Below are 22,862 nucleotides of genomic sequence, written 5' to 3'. Positions count from 1 at the left end.
CAACAGCAACTGTGAAGTGCATGACAGGCCACTTGGACCCCCTATTCATTTGTCAGGTGAGACGATAGTCCAGAGAATGGCCTGTTTCGTAGGCAGTGATGGCTAAGCACCTTCTCCCACATCCCCTGTGTCCAGGTCCCCAAGAGTCAGGACCCTACCTCCTACAGCACTCCCCCATGCCCTGGGTTCCCTTTAGTCAGTGATGCTTCAGTCCTAGATTCACCATTACTACCTGGGAGTTCCAGGACCCACATGGACAAGCTAAGTGCACCGCCCATACTCCAATGCTGCCCCATGGCTGCCATACTGAGCTTCTTCCTACTGTGCCCTCCCTCCCTGTGGAGCCTGATCACCAACTGTTCTCATGCCTCCAAATCCTGACTAGGCACCACTCATCTCCCAGCCTCAGCTTGAACACTCCCTACCTTCCCCAGGACCACTGAGAACACTGAATGCTGGCAGCTATACTCAAGAACCCAGAAGCCAAGGACTGTCTCCCTCGTTTTCTCCCAGACAGCTTACGCAGCGTCCATCTCTTAGAAGGTGCCCCAAACCATCTGATCAATGAATAAGTGAATAAATGAAAACAAATGACCTTCCCCCCCAGCTGCTGCTTTTTACCGTCATTCCTGTTTGTCATTTCTATGTCCCCACCCCACCCCCTTGCCTCCTGCCCTCTTGATGTTTAACAGGGGCCTGATTACTGTTGTAATCTGGCCCAAGAGAAAGAAAACAGTCTGTTCCAGCCTAGACAGTGACTTGTCGAGATTATTACTTGTGGCAGCTGCTGGCGTCTCCTAAACACCGTGGTGGTAGGGGGCGGGGCATGACAGAAAAGAGCTGTCCACATTGAAAAGTTAAGCATTGTCCTCTCTGGGATTTATCTCCTTAATGAGTAGGAATATATCCAAAAGTTGATTTTTTTTTACATGAATTTTTGTAGTGTTCTGATGCTTGGCTCCCTGGGAAAGTATACAAAATCACCACACACACCCAAGGCCAAAATTCTCTGCAAGGTGTCTTAGGCATGTTTCCCATCCTGCAGGCAAGAAGGATCCTGACATGCTCATAGATGGTACATATGGATCCTGGTGATGCTCACTGATGGTACATATGAATCCTGGCAATGCTCACTGATGGCACCTATGAATGATCTTGGAGATACTCACTGATGGTGCATATCTATTGAAGAGTCACTGTGCCTCAAGCTGTGAGATGATTTTGTTGTGAATGGTCAGGCTGATCCCCCACCCTTCAACAGAACTAACATTCCAGTATAAAATGCATAGCTGCACAGTTTATTCCAATTGTTCAATGGCAACTGAAATCCAAACCAAAGAGTGGAAAGTCAGAGGTGCAAGAGCATGGGCTGCCTGGCCACTCCCAAAAGTCAGGGCAGCCCGTTGCTCTAAAGCCAAAATCTTAAGCCTGAGAGCTGAAGAGTGAGCAGTGTTAACTAGAGTGTGCACACATGTACACTGTGTATGTATGTGTGGGAGCATCTGTCTGCCATAACTATATTTTGTGTAAATACACAGGTTTGTATATGTGTATGTATATGTATACCTGTATACATGTATATAGCACAAGTGTTATGTGTGTTTTTGCATGTGCATATGATGTCTGTGTTTGTAAGGACTCTACATGCCACAAGTATATCATGCATAAATATGTGTGTCTATACACAAACATATGTATAAGTATGTGTATGCAGTTTGCAAGTATCTCGTGTAGACAGTCTCAGATGCAATTCATCTTCTTAAACTCCTCAATCTTCCCATCTCAACCATGGCAGGAAGTCAGACCTCATGATTTCTCTTTATGGAGCAGTTTTATCAAACCTCTCCAGCTCACAGATCATTCCAGTAGAAACAGAGATACCAAAACTCTCCCCAGTTGACTGTATGATCATTATCCTGGTAGACATGTGATGAATGGTCTTCAAACCCGGGGGAGGGGAGCGACAGTTATAAAACCATTTTAGCAGAAGGAACAGGATGGGGGCAAAACACTCTTTGAAGGTTGCAGCTGTGGCTTGAACATAGGTCTGTATGGTCCCTCAGTATGTGCTCTAACTCACTGAATTATTTCCCATTACACAGAGCAGGGACCTCTCCATAATTACTATTCCAGCAACACCCCAGACCAGCACTCACTGAAAAGACTCCTGTGAAGAGGTCCCAGCCCTGTTCACCTGTGGACTCACCATGTGGTGCTGGGAAAGTCCCCCTTCTTGGTTGCCCTGGAGAGTTCCCCACTTCCCTGCCATTCTGCCTGGACAGCCGAGCCCCGCCACTCCCACGCCGCAGACAGCTTACATAATCGTGCAAAAGCAGTTTCTTCCTCTCTAACGTGAATTGCACAGTGGCACACTCCCAGCCACTGCAGAGGGATTAACTGAGCTACTGAGCTCCTGGTGCACGATCCCCTGCACATGGCTGTCCGTGAGACTGAGGACAAGGGAGAAACGCCTCGGAAGAGCCAGCTGGGGGAACTCTGACTGACTGACAGGAGTTCACATGCCTGCTCGCCTTCTCACTGCAGTGTGACCTTAGCTGAGGTTCACTTAGCTGTCCAACTTGCCTCCCTTGGAAAGTGGGAATTGAAAACATAACTACTCTTTCTTTAGGCTTGTTTGAATGGAAATGAGGAAGTGCCCTGAATGCTGTACCACTATTTCTACATATTGAGCAAAATCATAAAGATTGAGTGTAGTTCTTGGTTGGGTACTTCATGTCAACACCCCCATTTAACATTCCAAAGTGACCTTAGCATATAGGTCTTTGTTATCCCATGTTACAGAAGAGAACATCAATGCTCAGAGAGGGAAAGGAATTTTCCCAAGGTAACGCAACAAGAAACCGCAAGCCATGACTTAATTGAACGCTGCCTAGATTCAAGTCCAAGGCATGTGTCCGCTCAGCAATTTTTCTCACACCAGGATAGAAAACACATGCAATAAGACTTCCTACATCCTCCTTCTGAGTTCACCCGGCCTGGCCAAGGTCTGATGTGTGATCCCTAAAGAGAGGAAACAAGAGTCGCAGGTGGGTGTGGCAGAGCCTTGAAACCTGGTGCTAGAATTGAGTACCCTCTGTGATCTGGAAGCAGGCGAGCTCAAGGGGAGGGGAGTGGACTACAAAGAAGAGCTTCCGGTGTTGGTCCCACAGCAAATGTCACACCAGAGACTGTGCTAGCACGGTGCCATGTGACACAGAACAAGCCATTCTCTTTCTGCTAGGGATACCAGGTTGCCACTGGGCCCAGAGCCTGGGAATCCAGAAATCCCAGGACTAACTCATGGCTCTGCCTCATGTCAGAGTATGAATTTTCAGTGTCTACATGGAGGAAGGGCCAGTTTCCTCCTATAGAGAATCAGCAAAATCATGCCTGTTTCCTTGCATCACTGCAGAAACAATTAATACATGAGAGACTCTGGATAGCATCTCACTCATAGTAAGAACAATATACATAAACTTCTTAAATTGTGGAACCGGGTAAAGGAAGGCTGGATGTTAGACTAGAGATGCCACTGGTTATGAAATACAGCTGCTTTTTGTCTGCTGCCTTCTATTTTATTCAGACAAGTTCTCATTATACAGCACAGAATGGTCTTGAATTTACAATCCTCCTGCCTCAGCCTCCCAAATACTGGGATTGCAGATCTACGCCACCACTCTCAACCAAAGTGACTTCAATCGCTTTATTAGCTTCTCCAGTGTGGATAGAGGAGTATATCCTCCAAGAGCCTTTATTTCTTTCTCCCATCACTGTTTTTACACATTACCAATGTCTCCCCTCATATCCCAAGACGGCTTCAGCAGTTCCAGACACCACATCCTAAGTTACACGCAGAACCAGGAAGGAAAGAATAGAGAAATCTTTCTTACACCTAAATTGCTGTCTTATGAAGGAAGAAATGTCTCCCAGGAGCCTCTGAGAAAACGCTTTTTCCTGCTAGTAGCCAGAGACGGTCATGGGCCATCTCCAGCCCTCTGGAAGGATCACTAGAAAAGCAAGGTTCTGGCACTTTCCATTACAGTCTAGAGTTGGACTACTTGGCAAGGAAGGCGTAGAAAAGTGGGAGGATGGGCAGCCCCCAATTGCAGGATCGTCCTGAGAAGGGAACTGATGGCAATGGCAGGCAGGCGAGAGGACTATTTTAAAAAAATAAATAAATAAATAAAGCTCGTGGCTCTGACCAGTAACAATGACATTGTGTCGCCTGCTGACAGCTCAAGGTCTGGAGAATGAGGATAGCCAACTTTCCTCTTCGTTTTTAAGCTTTTTAAATTGACAACAGAGGTAGAAGGAAACATTTGTTTGGAAAATGCTTTGATGGGGCTGGATCTGGTAGCACAAACCTATAATCCCAGAACTTGGGAGGCAGAGGCAAGAGGATCATAAATTTGAGATCTTGACAGAGAGGGGAGAAAAGAGGGAAGGTGAAAAGGACCGAGGAGGAGTGGGGGGGGTAAGAACACAGAGCCACCTGGTAGTGAAGGGTTAGCACTCCAGCCACGCTAGATCAAGAATGGTGTGTGTGTGTGTGTGTGTGTGTGTGTGTGTGTGTGTGTGTGTGTGTTATGTGTTTTCCAATGCACATGTACGTGCAAGTATGCATTCCATATGTGCATATGGGTGTGGAAGCTACAAGACTATCATCCTCAGTGCCATTCCTTAGTAGCATCGTCTATCAGTAGTTTGGTCCACCATCTTATTTTTGAGACAAAAATCTCTCACTGCCCTAGAACTTGCCATTGAGGCTAGGCTGGCTATCCAGTAGAGTCCAGGGATCTTCCTGGATCACCCTTTCCTTAGTACACATGGTTACAAGCACACATCACCATATGCCTAGCTCTTCTAATGTGGCTCCTCGGACTCTGACTCAGGTCCTCAAGTTTGCATGACAAGTATATATGGAATGAGCTGTCTCCTAGCCCAATGGAATCAATACTCTTTTCCCATAAAGGTTCAGATGGTAAATATTTTAGGACACTGGAGGAATATGACCTCTACCCCACTTAGTCTTAGTAGACAGCGGCAGGTGAATGGGCTGGATTTAGCTCGTCTTTCTACAGGCAGGGAGGGACCTCGGTTTGGGACCTGGGCTGTGTTAAACCTCTGTTCTACACAGCAAGTTGCCTGAGACAATAGCCTAGGCCAAGGCATTCACACTATGCTGCCTATGGGTGTTGACAGGGACTGTGAAGAAGTGAGGCAAACTTGGGGAGGAGGCTGTGGTATGTGAAGAACTCATGACTCATGGAAAAGAGTCGGTTACAAACACCAGTGTTCTATCCAATTGCTTTTCAGTAGAAACCAAAAATGCATACATGTAGACAGACTAACTGCTGCTTTTTAAGTGATGGTCATTTAAGATTTTCAACCTGGGGGCTTGCAGAGATGGCTCAGAGATCAAGAGCACTGGCTGTTCTTCCAGAGGACCCATCGGGGTTCAATTCCTAGCACCTATGTGATGGCTCACAACCCTCCATAACTCCAGTTCCAGGGGATCCAACCCCTTCTTCTGGCCTCCAGGGCACTGTATGCACATGGTATATAGACAATGATGAAGACAAAACTACCATACATAATAAAATGATTTTTAAAAGTATTTTAACTCTGATACAGACCAAATCAAAACCATCAGGTGGCCAGGGCAGCTTGGCGGCAGCTAGTCTGTGACCTCTGGCCTGCATCATCCTTCCTGAGTGACATATTAGGACAACTAAGTACACATGATACATCTGAGTGGCAAGACCCAGAAAACTTAGCATCCTGCTAGTCTGAGCCTTTGCTAATGGAATGCCGATCTGCTACCACACGGCTTTAAATCCAGGCATAGGACAGGGGCCACTCAGCTGTGCCAAGGGTGTTCTCCTGTCTCGTTAATCTCTTCTCCACAAGCAGTGGTGCCCTGTTCCTTCATACACTGGGAGCAGCCATAGCACAAACCTTCACCTCAGAGAAGCAATGAGATCACATAATCTGCAAACCATAATACCACAGAGACAACAACTTTCTGGCTTCCTCAGCCCCAAACACTAACTCAAAGGCTCCAATACTAAGCACAGTCATCCTGTGGGTTGTTGGTTCCAGGGCCCACAACAAATAATAAAATCTGCTGATGCTCAGATCTCTTATATAAAATTTGGATTTGCATGTAAACTACATTCATTCTTTGCCATACTTTACATCATCTAAGATGAAGTCTAATGTCTAATGCTGTATAAATGCTGTGTGAGTGGCTTTATCATTCAATTCATCAATTGTCATTCAGCAAATGACAAGATGCAAATGTTGGTTTGTGTTTAGAATAGACCCAATGCCTTTTCATGGTTTCAAACTGTGTTTGAATCCACAGATGCAGAGAGCCCAAGAGTGCTGGCTAGTTTTATGTCAACTTGACACAAGCTAAAGTCATCTGAGAGAAGGGAACCTGAACTAAGAAAATGCCTCCATAAGATGGGACTGTGGGGAAGCCTACAGTGTATTTTCTTAATTAGTGATTGATGGGGGAGAATCCAAACCATTGTGAGTGGAGTCTGGGCTGATGGTCCTGGATTCTATAAGAAAGCAGACTGAGCAAGCCATATGAGCAAGCCAGTAAGCAGCACTCCTCCATGGCCTGTGCATCAGCTCCTGCCTCCAGGCTCCTGCCCTGTTTGAGTTCCTTCCCTGACTTCCTTTGATGATGAACAGTGATGTGGATGAGTAAGTCAAATAAACCCTTTCCTCCCCAAATTGTTTTGGTCATGGTGTTTCATCCCAGCAAGAGGAACCTTGACTACGACACACAATATAGAGGCTGACTGTCTTTACAGAGAGATGAGTATTTCCAGCAGCATGATAGGCCAAGTGGGCACAGAGCAAAAGGACTCTAGTCAGACATCTTCTGGGAACAAAAGCCTGTAAGCTGTGTCCAGCAGCAAAGATGCCACCAGGCTGCAAACAGCTCAACCTGTCACACCCTGCCCTCGCCTGTCTCTTAGCTGACATCCTCACCTGTTGGTTAAACTATTGGACTGTCCTTCTTCTGATGACTGACAGTACCCTGAGTTACTAAGAGTGTCTATGTCTCCTGTCTGGGCTCTCTTTGGTCCTGTTTCTGCGCTGCTGGCTGCTTGGCTCCTTAGCTATAAAGGTGAGCTGGCCTGCCCTTTCCATTCTCATTAAATATGCCTCCTTTCAGACCCTTCTGTCTCTTTTCTCTCCCTCTCCCTATCTTATGTTTTGAGACAGGGTCTAGCTATATAATCCAGGATGGACTTGACCTGTGATTCTCCTCCTTTGGTCTCCAAAGTGCCAGGATCATAGGTGTGTACCCATACCAATCTAGGACAGCATCTAATTTCTCGCTCTGAAATTAGACAGTGAAATGTTTCCCAAAGCTATCATGTAGTCTTGCTTAGTGCATAGACCTTTGGGGCTGCCTCCAAAACTCCCAAAAATTTACAAAGACATCTAGCTCACCATTCAAGTTCAAGTTTCTCCCATGTGCTCTCCTAGAGATTGTCTTGTGATAAGCAATTAGCCTAGGCAGGCTGGGGTTGAGGATCAGGACAGTGGGGGGGGGGGGTCATTCAGCTTGCAGTATAGGAATGTGCTGTGTCAGCCTAGCTCAGTTTGAACCAATACCGTGTCCTGCTGTAAATACAGCCAACAGATAGCAGATGGGGGAAGGAGATCTGAGGTATCAACACTGAGCAATTTGAAAGGAGCTGGAAAAGAATTGATCAGATAATCCTAGAATCCTCAGGATCAGAACTTCCTAGGAAAGAGCCCAGAGGCTCCAGTACTATAACGGTCAAGTTCATAGACCTTGGAGTCAGACACACCTGACCTGGCAGGGTCATGCAAAGACTCTAGCTACAAGGCAATTTACTCCGATGAAGAGAGGGGTCACAGGGAACCTCTCACAAATGGGAAGAGGAGCCTCAGTGCAAACTGGAAGCATACTGTAGCAGAAGCTGCTGGGAGTCTGGCCCCGATACCCGAACTGCAGTGCAGTGACCGAGTTCTGAGGCATTCTCCTGCTCTCTCCTGAGACACTAAAGACTCCTCCTGCAGGGAGAACAATTCTAACAGGGCCTTCCCTTGCATTCTCTAGGTGAAGAAAATTAAAGGTACCATAGTAGGAGGAGAAGGAATCCTGGTTGGCCATGCCAGCAAAGCCTTACACACAGAGCGTGAGACTCCAATAGAGAAACCAGAGGCCATGGGCAGATGAGCATGGCTTCCTGGGACCATGACTAACACACATCCACTGTTGTGCAACTGCCATGGGGCTGCCTAGAGGATTGGCAATGTCCAAGTATCAAGTATAAACATTCGTGGTTTCCACTATGGCTTCTGATCCTTCACCAAGCAAGATCAGCTCCCTCTAGAGCACGCCTGCCAAAGCATTGGCCCTGAGACTGTTTCCTTTGGAATCACTACCTGGAATGGGAACAATCTGCTGGAAGTTTCAGGAGCTTCTACTAGTCACCCGAGCATCTCTGCCATCAGAAATTCTGCAGCAGATACCTGGCGCAGAGCTGATTCCACAGAGGATATTGCACAGAATTTATACCCACATCCTTCATGCTGTCCCCCATGCTGCCCTCTCTAGCCCCAGCAGACTGAGTGATCTGAGGTGCTGGCACTTTTGCCCACTCACATCTTTAGGTCAGGAGAGGAATGGGGTGCCTCAGTCTCAGACACTTTATCTCTTCTTTAATATTCAGTTAGGTCCAGATCAGTGTCTTTAAACCCTCACAGCAAACCTCAAAAACTCTAAACCACATCCCAAAGCGGGCACAGGGATTTATGTTTCATCACCTCTGGTTTGTAGCATTTTTACTGCTCTGAAAAGTCAGGGGTCTAAAGACATGTGCGCTCAAAGTTTTGAATGAATCATGCAGAAATGCCTTTGAAAAGTTGATTGGCAACCATCTGGCCACTCAATACCACCGTGCCTTGAAGGACATCCCTGGATGGAGAACAGGTCTGACACAGGTCTCCATGCTCACATCTACCTCCATTGTGCTATCACGGCTTAAGAGCGCCCATCCTCCACTTGGACACTTCTAGCCCCTCCCCGTAAAGCGGCCTCTTCCATCACATGCTCATGGACACACATATACTGAGACCCACCTTGAGCCAGTTTCCCAGTTAAATAATGGAAGGGATATTTTTCAATATTACACATTGTCCCAACTCATCACCACAGTGGCTCTGTCACACTTTTATAATAACCGTGTGTGCTGCCAAGTCACTAAAAACCAGAAAGTTTGTCTGTGTTGCACAGGGTTCAACTTCCAGTTTATATTTCCTGGGATTATTCTTTGTCCTCCAAAAGGTTAACTAGTATTTTATAAACTGCTGCTGTTAGAAATCAGGCACTCCCACCGTCTGCCTTCAGCGACTCAGTGGCAGCAGCTCAGGTACAGAGCATTTCTGCTGTCTCTGTGAATTGTGTGACTTCCCTATGCCACACACTCCCTTTGAAAGGTCCCTCCTGACATCACAGTTCTCTCTCTCTATCTCATTCTGTCTCCTGGTCTCTCTGTCTGTCTGGCTCTCTTTCTCATGTCCTCACAGCCTTTGACTCCCCTCCCCCAATAAACTTCTTCCGTGAGATCTATTGCGTGGTGTGATCTCTTCGTGGCACACCTTGGCCCCCACTTACCAAAGGTACCTTCTGCAGCTTAATCCTAACGGTCCCCGATTTGTGTGATGTTTATTTAGACAGATTCATAAGGGTGTACAAATTCAAATAAAATAATTTAAATTCTGGGCACATAAAAAGTATTGTCCGGCCTAGCTAGGTTCGTGCATCTCAGATTTTAATGCTTTCGTTTTCATTTTCAGTGTTTGGGCAAGCAGTTCAAAGCGCTGCTCTCTCCTCTGTGGAAATATTGAAAGTTAGCTCTTCTCATCTACTGCTTGAGAAAAGTCCACCCCCCACCCCCACAAAAAAAAAAAAAAAAAAAGATTAACAATGACCCAACAGCTGGGATGGAGGAGGGGGCAGAAGCTGGCCTTAAGTGAAAAGTGTTCTCAAGCCTCCTCTCCTTCCAAAGACAAGGCTGGTCCCGAAATATGAGGTTAGGTGATGAGAAAACCCAATTTATACCTCTCTGTCCCCCAGCTCTGCTCCAAAGCCAGCAGCTCTCCATTACTCCTAGAAGTCAGAGGCAACCAGGGACAGTGGGAAGAGAAAAGAGAACACAGATGTGTTCCACTGAGAGTCGGTGATGCTCCCCAACAGCAGGGTCCCTGGGACCTGAGGAGACCACAGGAACCCTCACAGGATCCCAAGCCAAGCAAGCTCAAGGCAAGCCATTGTTCCTGGGGAATCTTCCTATCAAGGAGTCTCCTCTCAGGACCAGCTGTTTGGCTGTGTTTAAACTGTCACTCAGCCAAGGCAGCTTGGTGGCACGCCCAAACTCCACAGCCCGCGCCAAAATCTGTTTAAACCATCATTTGAACCCAACAGCCAGTCAATTTAAAAATACTCCAGACAGAAAGCCAATAAGATTTGAAAACAAACAGACAATCAAAAGGTGAACACAGTCACCGATTTATCCATCTGCTTATAATTTAAACCTTGCCTTTTCCCAGAGAGGATCTAAAATGGTAATGTTAATTTAAAGTGTGTGTGTGTGTGTGTGTGTGTGTGTGTGTGTGTGTGTGTGTGTTCTCTAAATTTCTATATCATACAAATTCCATATAGGACTGCATTCCAAACAACATGTGCATATGTGTGTGAGAGAGACATGTGTGTGGCATTACAGGTAAGGAAACTGAGACATGGAGAGGTAAGATTCTTGCCAGAGTCACACAGAAGTAAATGGTAACACAGGACTGCCAAAGAGCTCTCTGATCCATATGTGGGAAGTGGTGTGTGTGTGTGTGTGTGTGTGTGTGTGTGTGTGTGTGTGTGTGTGTGTTTGCTTTGTACACCTGAGTATAGGAACAGAGGTTTTCCTTTTACTCTCTATCATAGAAGAAGCAGTTACATCACAGAATACTCCACTGAGTCTCCATTGATGGCATCAGAACCAGGTCTTGAACTTCCAGTGTGCCACCCACTGCACTAGACTTTCAAATGCACAGGTTTACATTCCAAGCTCGGTGATAACTAGTGAGTGCTCTGCATTCAGATAAGGACTCTTGTCCTTGCAGGTGTATTCAAAGCTAGAGTGAAGGTGCACAGAGGTCACTTGACTCTGCTTTTCCAAAAGCCCAACTGCTACTGGGCACCTCCACACAGGTTTTGTCAGATATTGATACCACGTTCATACATTCCTTTAAATGCTCTCATCCACATAAACACATTTGTTATAAGAGAAAACCCTACACCACTTCCTTAAGTGGAAAACTGGAATCCCTGCTCATAAATAAAAGGCAATCATAAAAAGAAATAGTGTACAAAGCAATTATGGTCACATTCTCCTTTAGCTGAACGACTGCAGCTCCAGGAGACCCTGAAGCCAAGCTTCATTGTTACTTTGTAACAATAGTGGGGGCAGATAAGGTTCATTGCTACTTTGTGACAAGAGTGGGGGGGGGGCATAGCTCTGTTAATAAAGCGCTTGCCAAGCACAAGTGGGAGGAACAGAGTTTGAATCCCTAGCACCCATGTAAGAAGCCAAGCATGATCATAACACACCTGTAATATCAGTGTTGAGAAGATGGAGATAGGAGGACCTCTGAAGTTTGCTAGTCATAGAGTCGAATAGGCAAGTGCCAGGTCTAACAAAGCACCTGTCTCAAATAAATAAATATATAAACAGATAGGTAGATAGATAGATAGATAGATAGATGGATAGATAGATAGATAGATAGATAGATAGAGATAGATAGGTAGATAGATAGATAGATAGATAGATAGATAGATAGATAAGTGAGAGTGGAGAGTATTCAAGAAAGATATCGATCTCTGGCCTCCACACACAAAAACATACTTACAACATAAGATGGTGATTCTGCATCAGCTCTACACAGGCTGTCTCCTAAATCCAGAGCATCAAAGAAAACAGTCGACAGGTACAACTACCTGCAGCATGATTCAGTGTTTTCAACATGCCAGATATTATGGGGCTGAAGACATCATGCTTTCGTTCAACTCTTGCCTTATGCAAAAGTTGCTAGAGCCCAGAGGCACACAATGCTAGACCAAGGTCTCTTGCGAACATGAACAGCAGAAAGAAAGCAGTTTTGGTGTTTCTTTTCCAACACATCTTGCTACAGGTGCCTGCTGATCACCCAAATACCATCTAAATAAACTTTTTTAAAAGATTTGTTTATTTATTTATTATGTATGCAGCGTTCTGCATGACAGAAGAAGGCACCATCATTACAGATGGCTGTGAGCCACCATATAGTTGCTGGGAATTGAACTCAGGACCTCTGGAAGAGCAGCCAGTGCTCTTAACCTCTGAGCCATCTCTCCAGCCCCCCTACATAATCTCTTACACTTGCCTTTTGCCATGATAAAAGACTAGTCTTCACTCATTCTATTTTCGAATAGGACCCATAATCCAAAGCAGCAGATGTAAGGGTGCCCTGGTTAATAAAGAAGGGAAGTTTTCATTTCTTCCAGCTAGCTACTACTCTTTTTCCCTGTGCCATAGTCCTTGCAACAGAAATGGCCACTGAGATGCTAAGCAAAGAACAGTCTGTAGAGATTTGCCCCACACTGTAAGCAGAATGCCCAGATAATTTGCTACAGTAGGGCTGGGGGCTGGGGGTTCATGGCCCCTGAAAACTTTAGTGTGTGTCCTAGGCTCAGTCCCTTCATGATCTATGTCTCTAAACCAAGCTTATCAGATGAAGAAGAGACATCCTCTCCTGCCTAACAGGGTCCCGTAACAGTTTGCCTGCCCTAATGCACCTCAGCCATGGTTTCCAGGAAAACAAATGGATGTCAGAGTGCACACAGCCTCCAGCCTGAAATGGTAGCAATACCCTGGTGACCTGTTCAACTCCCCTGGAAAAAGTGGCCAGGTTTTCTGTGCTCCTCTCAAGAGGAGGGAAGAGGTAGTCAGATGGTGAGTGAAACCTGGCCACTTTATCTCTTTGCTTTGGAGTTGGTACAGGAGAATTTAGAGAGACCAAAACCCACACTTTCTGGGGAGGATGCCAGATCAGCTTCTCCAAAGCAGGATGGCTGCTTGGCTTCCCAAGCTAGACTAAGCCGCCCTAACTTATTTGAGCAGCAGGATAACCCTGAACACTCCAGGGCTGGTGCCCACAAACACCCATAAGCAAAGAGAAGGGGCTCTTGTTCCCAAATGTAGAACAAGCCGTACTTCCTCCAATGCAGCTGGCGTTTCCTCAAATAGAACAGGATTTGAGCAAACGGCTTTCACTGGGCCTGAGCCGGCAGGAAAAGCTGAGTGTGGCTCAAGCTTTCATTAATGGTGATGACTCAGCCCCTCACTCTCACTTCCCCATCCTTTGTGGCCCCAACTTTTTCCAAGTTGTCATGCTCAACTGTCAAATGCCCTCTGCCAGGACCTGTTTTGCCGATGTCAGATGTCCTAACTGCTTAACCTCACTTGGGATTGGAAAGGCCACACCCCTGTCTTTCTTTCCTCTTAGGTCATCTGCGCTCTGCTCCAGATTCTATTTTGAAATTGATTAGATCTTGACCGACAGCTCAGGTTCATTTCCAGAACACCTTCTGTCTGGCTGTGCCTTCATCCGGGAGGGTGGAACATTTATGTTGGGCCTAAACCAGAGGCCTGGGCATCTTCTGGAACTGTTTGCAGTGTTTGTGCTAATGCTAAGCTGCTGTCAAAATGAGTTGGAAGATGTGTATTGTGAGTGCTGATTCAGCAAAGATTCCTGAAACACCCTGCGTTCAACAGACTCCATTCCCCACTTCCCCATCTCTCTACCACCAGGAGCTCTTTGAAAACTTTTAAAATGCATTTATTATTTACGTGTCTGTACATACATACACATGCAAGCCATAGCACTTATGTAGAGGTCAAAGAACAAGTTGGGCAAGTCCGTTTCCTCTTCCCACCATCTGGGTCCCAGGGACCAATTCAGGTCACTAGTCTTGGCAGTAAGCACCTTTGCAAACTGAGGCATCTTTCCAGTGTCTCCAGTCATCACTTAGGAAGCCAGGAACTGTACTTGGGCTATAGATATGGAAAGCTCAACTCAGCCCCAGGATAGAAAGGACCACAACAGAGCTATTCTTGGGACACTGAGGGAGTCTGAGAGAGAGGTAGATCCTCAGTCAAGCTCCTGTCTCATCTTCTCATCTCCAGCTTAGTTTGCAACGCTATTCTACTCTGCATTCGCTTTGTTCTTTCTGCTTCCCTCTGCCTTGGCTAGATACTATCATCCAACAGCCTCTAAAGGTCTTCCCCAACCATCCACCCTCTCCCATAGGCTCCCCAGCTATATCCCAACAGGCCATATTACCTTTTCCCCCAGAAGCAGATTGGCATTCACCATCTGGCATGACTTGGTTATCTATTTATGTGTTACACGTTGCCTGGTTCCTCAAAGCAAAAATGCAATCTGTACTTGCAAGGATAAGCACTTTGCATCTGTGTCCATCACTACAGCCTCAATGCTTAAGGGGCCAGGTGAACAGATAGAATTTATGGAGAAATGGGAAAGGCTCCATAAGGATGCAGATTTAGGAAGCAGGGAGGTGAACAGTTAACATAGGTGAACATTGCCCATACAAAAGCAGAAGTCTAAAGGCCTGGAGCGGTAGTGAACTGCAAGATGGAGGGATTCCATGGAAGCTGAACAAACCCTTGTGGAGACTTTTGGATGCTAATTTTGCCCACTTTTTTGTTGTTGTTGTTGTTCCCTTTATAACTTTTATTGAAACCTAATCCCTAAATCTGCATGTTGGTGGTATCTGGAGGCGGTGCCCTCTGGAGGCAATTAGGATTAGACAGGATCATGTGGGTGAGGTTCTTTGTGATGGGACTTGCAGAGAAGGAGAAGTGCTTGGGCTGGTGGCCCTTTGTGGCCTTGCCATGTGATTCCTTCTGTCACATTACCATAGAGGCCAAGGCCTTACGCAGATGCCTGCACCGTTTTCTTCGACCTTTTGGTCTCCAGAACCATGAGCTAAATACACATCAATCCTTAGTAAGCTGCCTAGTCCGCTGTATTTAATTATGGCAGCAAAAAGTAGACTAAGATTAGCAGTGACAAGCTCACTGATCAACTAAACCCAAAGGAGATGGCAATCATGTTTCATAAGACGTCTTCTGGTCCCTCTCCCGGGCTCAGGGTCAACTCCCTTGTTTTAATACCATCGCTTCTGCTCACTACTCATCACGAGGCAAGCATTTCACAAGTACCATCTTGTTCGACCTTCACAACATTTTCAGGAGACATCTTATCTTCCTCAGTTGGCAGATGAAGCCATTGCCGATAGAAAGAAGCAAATTACTTGAAAAGGAAGTTGAACCTCGGAGCCCTGTCCCCACAGCCTTCAAGTCCAAGACCAAAGAGTGCTTTCTTATGGTGCTTACAGAGACTTTGCTACATCTCATCTTCAGACAGAGGAGGCCTAGAGACCAAGTGCAGAACATCATCCTGCCTGGATAGAACGTTGTGTTTTGTCTTCTCTCCTCTGCTGCCTCCATTCCCGGGACATTCACTGGGGAGGCACGGGTGGCCGTCCTCAATTAACTTCCTTGGGTCTCAACTTAATGCCTTTAACTGTCACTCTATTCAATGACTAATCCCTGCCTTCAAGGATGTTCTAGGGGTGTAGGGAAAGGATGAAAGACAGGCTGGAATCTGTGCTAAGGAACAAATACAAAACACCTGCCAGTCCTTCCGCTGGCTGGACAGTATTCTCAGAGGCAAGGCAGAGGCCCTTGGCAGGGCACTCCCAGATCATCCTTCATATCCCCTCCGAGTGGTTTCAGTGAAGCTCTCTCTCTTATGTCACATTCCTCTCCATTAGGCTCAAAGCATCCTTCCTCTCTTTCTTGGTCCTTGTCCCAGCAGCACTCTCTAATTGATCTGGGTGATTATCTGCTCAACCTCTGTCTTCCCCGCTAGAAAGCAGGCTCCTTGAAGAGAAGCCATGTCTGCTTTTTCTCAGCACTGCAGTCTCAAGGCTCAGCACAGGGCCTGATCCTGCTCGTTGTCCTACAAATAGAGACTGGATAAATAAACGTAGAGGTAGAGTCAGAAGGCAGTGGCTGGGGAGTAGCAGGGGACAATTATTTAATCCCTTTAATATCCTTATGTGCAACTTGTGTAATATCTGTTTTATGTCCTTTGCAAGATCATGAAATAAAACTAAGTGCTTTGTAAATCATTAAGGGCTATACCAGTTATTTCTAGTAAGGATCCAGAGGCTGACTGAGTCTATCCCTAGGGTTTCTAGCACTTTCAGGAAAGCCAATCTCCAAAGCTGAAGCTGAAGTAATCAAGAAGTATCTTATGCCCTCTCCTTGATTGCATTCAGTGGTCACAGTAATCTGGAAATTCAGTCACTACCGTGTTACCAAGGCCAGCTGTAGACCTAGCCACCTCCTCAAGAAGCCATGACTAAGCATGGGTGCTGCGGTCTTCATAATTAAACCTAAGGGCTCATGGTCGATGTCAGAACAGACAGCCTGTATGAGCACGTGATCTGGAAAGGAAAAGGTAGGCAGCAAAAGGCACATCTCCGAGTCTCAGTAGCCTCTTAGGAAGGCGCTGAAGAGTAACCAGCTGCAGGTATAGAAATGTCCTTGGAGTTGGCATTGTAAACTTATCGCCTTCCAAGGGAACACCATCCATCAACTGCACCCATATTCAATTAGTGTTAAGCATTTTAATTACCAACCTTTTCTACTCACTGAGACAATTCCTGATTTCCACAGACCTGGTAGAAAGAATCCCAGATCTTAAAGCTGGATGCAGATTCTAGAAAACGAGCTACTAAACGTTAAGTACCTGCTGTGCGCCAGGCACTGTGCCACGCACGTGAGACCTCAGTGACCTGTGCTGCCTGCTCAGTCCTTGAAGAGAAGCCACTCCCATTTTATAGATAAGGAGAGGAGTCCACATGCCCAGCTAGGGTGATGGAGCTCAGACATAAGCTAAGTCTTGTCCACCTCTGGGCAGAATGTGAATAAACAGCTAACAACAGGGTAGTCATGGTGATCAAACATGCACTTGAATCAATGTCATGCAAGGTTCAGCTCCTCTTGTTAGTCACACATTTGTAGAGTCCCATTCCAAATAACTGAATCAGAATCTGTATGTACTCCCAGGTGATGTGCACGCACATTAAACTGGAGAGATCCTCTGATGTTACTAGTATGAGGGTATAAGTTGCAGTAATGAGCATCTGCCTCATTACTGTCTTCTTATCCAGTTAGTGGAGTCCATCACACTCAGCACTTCTGGTCAGTCCTTCTCAACACTTAATGTGAGAATCACCTGAGGGTTTTAAGAGAGTGCAGACTCTTAACAGCAGGTCCTGAGCAGCCTCCACAAGCTGTGCTCTTGATCCATTCCCAGATGGCAAAGGGGGCCTGTTGTGGAATATGAGTTTAAGATGCGTTACATTTATTTATGCTGTGGGATATTTGTTTACTGATGCAAAGATGTGTTGCATTCTCTCTCTCTCTCTCTCTCTCTCTCTCTCTCTCTCTCTCTCTCGGTTTTTTGAGACAGGGTTTCTCTGTGTAGTTTTGGTTCCTGTCTTGGATCTCACTCTATAGACCAGGCTGGCCTCAAACTCACAGAGATCTGCCTGGCTCTGCCTCCCGAGTGCTGAGATTAAAGGTATACACCACCACTGCCCGGCGATGTGTTGCATTCTTTTATGTTGCATTTGTTTACCTCTGTAAAGTTGTGTTACTTTGCCTGCCCTGTCTAATAAAGAGCTGAATGGCCAATAGCTAGGCAGAAGAGAGAAATAGGCAGGTCTGCCAGGCAGAGAGAATAAATAGGATGAAAAATCTAGGCCCAAGAGAGGAGAGAGAAGAGGAGGAGTGAGAAAAGAAGAAGAGGAGGACCCAGGGGCCCCCCACTCAGTCAGCCATGGAGTAAGAAGAAAGACATATGGAATAAAAAAAGATGAAAGGCCCAGAGGCAAACCATAGAAGAAGAGAAATGGGTTAATTTAAGTTAGAAAAGATGGCTAGAAACAAGCCAAGCTAAGGCTGGGCATTCATAAGTAAGAATAAGTCTTTCTGTATTCATTTGGGAGCTGGGTGGCAGGCCCCCTAAAGAGTTAAAAAGAAAAGAAGACAGCTACAGAGGCCCTGGATCCTGTTCTCAGTGAGGAAGGAAACTGAATGGTTTAATCTGCAAAGTGGAAAAGAAACCTTGTACTTAGATGGCCAGCACTAGGTGACCAGCACCTCTACTAGGCCACACCTGGAGCAAAGGCGTCTCTGGCCTCTTTTGTTCTCAGCACCTTGCTCCCTGTCCATCACAAAGGAAGTAAGTGCCAACACTTTGGTTGAATGAGTTGATTCCAGTCAGCCCTTGCCTTTCCCCTGCCTAACAGTGGCTCCAAGACACAAAAACCCCTACACTGCACCCAAGACCCTCAGAGTCCCACTGGCCTGGCTCTTCCCTGCCCATCCTCTCCACCCCATCCTAGCACCTGACTTTCTCCTGTCTCTCAAACACTGAGCCTGCCTAGAGTCTTGGTACCTACTCTGCTCTTAGCTTGGAATGCCCTTTCTCCTGCTTTTACACACCTGTGTTCACCTTGTCCTGCATAGCTCAGCTCAAATTTCACTTCCTCAGCAGGCTGCCTGTGACTGACCTGTTTAACCCGGTGCATCCATTGCCCATCCCCAAACTAACATGTGGCTTTTTCTTTCTTAGACATAGCCATTAATAATAATAATAATAATAATAATAATAATAATAATAATAATATAATATGCATGTATATTTAGTTACATGCCATTTCTCCTATTCACTCTCTGATTCTTTATGAAAGCTTTGGCCTCATCTACTAGCCCTGGTACACAGTAGGTGCTCAGTAAATAGCTACAGAGACATGAATGACCTAACACATTTGCTTCTGGAGAAGAAGCCAGGGAAAGGGGAGCCTGAGGACCATGGTAAGGAAGCAAAGAAAGTCATAGCTGCAGAGGAAGATACTGTTAACTTCCCTCTAAAGAGGAGAAGGAATTTTCTAGCAATGGTAGGTTGAGATGACTGCCCAGAGCAGAAAAAGCAGTGTGCGCAGGCCCGGAGGCTTGGGGAACAGTACACACAGTTACCTGGTGGAGCCTGTCTGGCCTATTCCTGCTTCGCCCATGCCTCTGGGCAGAACAGCCCGGTTAGGTGTAACTGGCCTGGCAGGGAGACTTCTGCAGCTCAGGAAGATGAGGTCAGTGTCTCTTTCAGGCAAGTTCTAGTCACACACTCACAGCCTGGAGGTGGCCAGCCTTCTTGAGGAGGTCAGACAAGACACCAGGAGGGGACATGCAGGTCTGGAGCCTTCCACCAGTGTTTGTGCCAAGCAAGAGGAAGACCCACACATGCAGTCCCCCAGATCCTCTGGGTGGCTTATTTCCACTCCCTAAACCCAGGCAGTTGATAAAAAAGCCCGCTAGACTCCAAATGAAAGAGATGTTCTAAACTGGACAGTACTAAAGTAGACAGCGAGTTGTTTTCACATGCTCAGTGGAGGTCATTTACTCTTACCCCACTCCTGGCTCCTGTCCCTAAGCATCAGACTGGCATGTGTGCATTAGGGAACTGCACGGCTTTGTGTGCCTCTAGGTCTCTCTGGAACCATGTTAATGGTGATTTTAAAGTTCTATGCACATAAGCCAAGCTTCAGGTCAACTCAGGCCAAAGGTCTAACAATGAATGAATATATCAGTAATAATAAATAAGAATGCTTGTTAACTATGTAATATGCAGTAATTAATTGTCCATTTGAGAAAACACGCTGCTCATTTTATTCATGGTCCTGTTGGCTCCTTAGGATTCCAGCCAGGGGGAAGTAGGTGGAGCAGGCCCTTCTTCATCCCCCCCATACTCCTCTGCTACATCACCTCAGAAAACTTTGCAGTTATAAAGACTAATTAGTGGGCTGGCATTGTGGCTGGGTGAGTAAAGGTGCTTGCTGCAAAGCCTAACAACTGGAGTTCGAGCCTCAGGACCCACGTGGTGGAGGTAAAGAACCAACTCTGACAAGTTGTTCTCTGGTGTCCACACACATACCATTGACACACCTATGCCTCGCTACTCACACACATATACATACATATAAAGTAAATCAATGTAATAAGAATAATTTTTAAGTGAATAAGGATACTCTGTCTACTCCGAAGAAAAGTTTATCTTCATTTAAAATGTGTTTTCCCCAGCAGAGACGGTCCTTGGGTTACAAAGAAGACAGAGATCTGACAAGATGATGCAGTGAGAACGGGCCAAACCCGCCGAACTTGAGTGCCAGCCCAGGAAGCCACGGGGTGGAAAGAGAGAACCGACTCCTGCAAGTTGTCCTCTGATCTCCACCCCAGCCCAGTGACATGTGCACACACACACACACACACACACACACACACACACACACACAAATAAACATTTTAAAACAAGATCAAAACAGAACACACAGAATTCTATACTTTTAAAACAGTGGGAAAGTATATCACAGATTGTGTGCCTATGTAGAAATGTCCCTGGAAGAATGCACAAGAAACAAACAAACCAAAAAATGTAACCCATGAATACAGAAAACAGAGACAAGAAGCTGCTGAAGGATTTTTGTGTCAGTCTGTTTCATTTTGATTCAGGAATTGTAAACTAGCTGCATTGCAGGTTCAGGGAAGTCACTTAGGATACTTTTTAAATAAAAATGAGTTGCTCTGTGGGGACCATGTGAAACGTTGTTTTAAGTAGCTTTTTGTTGCTTTAACATGATACCCAAGATAATCAACTTAGAAGAAAGAAGATTAAGTGGAGTACAAAGTTTTGGCGGCTCCAGTCCTTGTTGGGCGGCCCTGTTGCTTTAGGGCCTGTGGTAAAGCACCACGTCATGATGGGCATGCATGGTGGAGCAGGGTTATTCATCTCCTAGTGGCGGGAAACAAAAGGAGAAAAGAAGAAACCATTGTTCGACAATCCCCTTTGATACCACGCCCTTGCTGACCTAGTCCTCCAAATAGACCTGACCTTTTAAAAGTTTCCATCACCTCCAAAACGTGGGACATGCACCCTTTAAAGCAGAAGATGCTGGTCCTGAACCCAAATCTGCATTGACAATGACAATGAACTTTCAGTTCAGCTCTTCCTTCTTTGGGTCTCTGTGTTCCTATCTATAGGATAATAAGAAGGAACTTCTAAGTAAGTACTTCTTATTTGAAACAATCCATGATCTACTTTCCCAGTGTTCTAAAAGTACAGATGTAAATAAGAAGGATTTTTCCAAATGTACCCTGTTGCCTTCTGTTGTCTGCTTGGACTAGGCTGTACTCAATTTGAATTACATCGTATGTTCTATATACAGAACCAGTTTTATGTGTTCGCCCTCCCTCTCTCTCCTTCCTGCTCCCTCTTCCCCCTTCCCATCCTCTCCACTTGTCTTTCTACTGAGTATTCTCTCCTTGCCTCTGCAGAAGAGAAGAATCTGGGTGACGAACTGTCCATGGCCTGGGGGTATGGTAGGTTTTCTGAAGGGACACATGTGACCCAAAAGGAGACAGTAAGAGGCACAACAAAAACAAACTCCCTGAGAATTTTACACCAAGCTTCCCTAGTGGATGATGTCCCAAGTAGCCAAGTGAGGCTTGCCTCTCACTAGCACATATATTAACACTGAGTAATCTGGGTTTTGATGACATAAGACATAGATTGGTTTCGTCTGGTAAAGATGAGCATTCCCATTCCTGTAAGGTCATCCCAGTTTCCTAGAGGGGAGTTACCTGCTGCTCATCACAGGTTCCCATTAGCTTTCCATCCTTGCGCCCAAGGCCAAAGAATCAAAGTCCATTTCCTTGCTGGTCCCAGCTTTGCTCACGCTCCTGGAGAAGAGGCTGCTGGCCCGGGGATGGCGTGGGAGATGTGGAGATGCTGGAGCTCCCTTTGAATTCAAGGGACTAAGAAATGAATAAAAGCAGAGCTGAAAACTTGGTGAAGTACTATCACTGGCTCTCGGAACCAGCTTGGTTTTAAGTTCTGGGAACTAACTTCCTTCCTTCCTTCCTTCCTTCCTTCCTTCCTTCCTTCCTTCCTTCCTTTCTCCTCTCCTCCCCCAACTGAAAAGGACCTGCATACAGTTTCTAGTTCTAGGAATAGGAGAGTCAGTCACTTTTTCTATCTTAAATTAACCCATTTCTATTCATCTATACTTTGCCACGTGACTTGTGGCTCACCAGTACTTTACATCTTGTCATGGCAGTGGCTGGCCGTATCTCTCTGCCTTTGCCTTCCACTTCCCAGAATCCACTTCTCTCCTTGTCCTGCCTATACTTCCTGCCTGGCTACTAGCCAATCAGCACTTTATTTACACAGATCAATATCCACAGCACTTCCCCTTTTCTTTTTTTTTTTTTTTTTAAAGGAAGGTTTTAACTTTTACATAGTAAAATTACATATAACAAAACAATTATTAAGCAAGAATTACAGTTACAATATTAAGGAAGATATCCTATCTATCTTATATTTGTGAGTCTGAGGTTTTTATATCTAACTTACCTTTTATCATAACTGAGGAAATTTTAACTATCTAGCCACATCAAAGACCTCAGAAGGATATAATATTACCTGAGAAATGGGAGAAGGATACAAACAACTTTCAGGAGTCTTGCAGGGTAGACAGAGACAGCTGGCAGCCTGGACAGTCACCTAATGTTCCTTTGTAAAGTTGGGGCGTTTGTCTTCAGCACACAGGGCTAGAGTCTCTT

The 22,862-nt window shown here is 45.7% G+C and overlaps 1 protein-coding gene across 1 annotated transcript in view; it reads left to right on the top strand.

Annotated features, from left to right (window-relative positions):
• Window positions 1–20,421, top strand: part of Adrb2 (adrenoceptor beta 2) — a 140,023-nt gene extending 119,602 nt beyond the window's left edge. Inside the window, exon 2 of the mRNA XM_036204238.1 lies at window positions 20,328–20,421. Within this exon, the coding sequence (XP_036060131.1) occupies window positions 20,328–20,380 (53 nt within the window). The 3' untranslated portion in view covers window positions 20,381–20,421. The remainder of the gene's footprint in view (window positions 1–20,327) is intronic.
• Window positions 20,422–22,862: the final 2,441 nt, after the last annotated feature.

This window comes from Onychomys torridus, chromosome 13, assembly GCF_903995425.1.
Source record: "Onychomys torridus chromosome 13, mOncTor1.1, whole genome shotgun sequence".
In the NCBI taxonomy this organism is placed as follows: domain Eukaryota; kingdom Metazoa; phylum Chordata; class Mammalia; order Rodentia; family Cricetidae; genus Onychomys; species Onychomys torridus.
The sequence above is the reverse complement of the archived record's forward strand: the minus strand, read 5'-3'. Positions and strand labels throughout refer to the sequence as shown.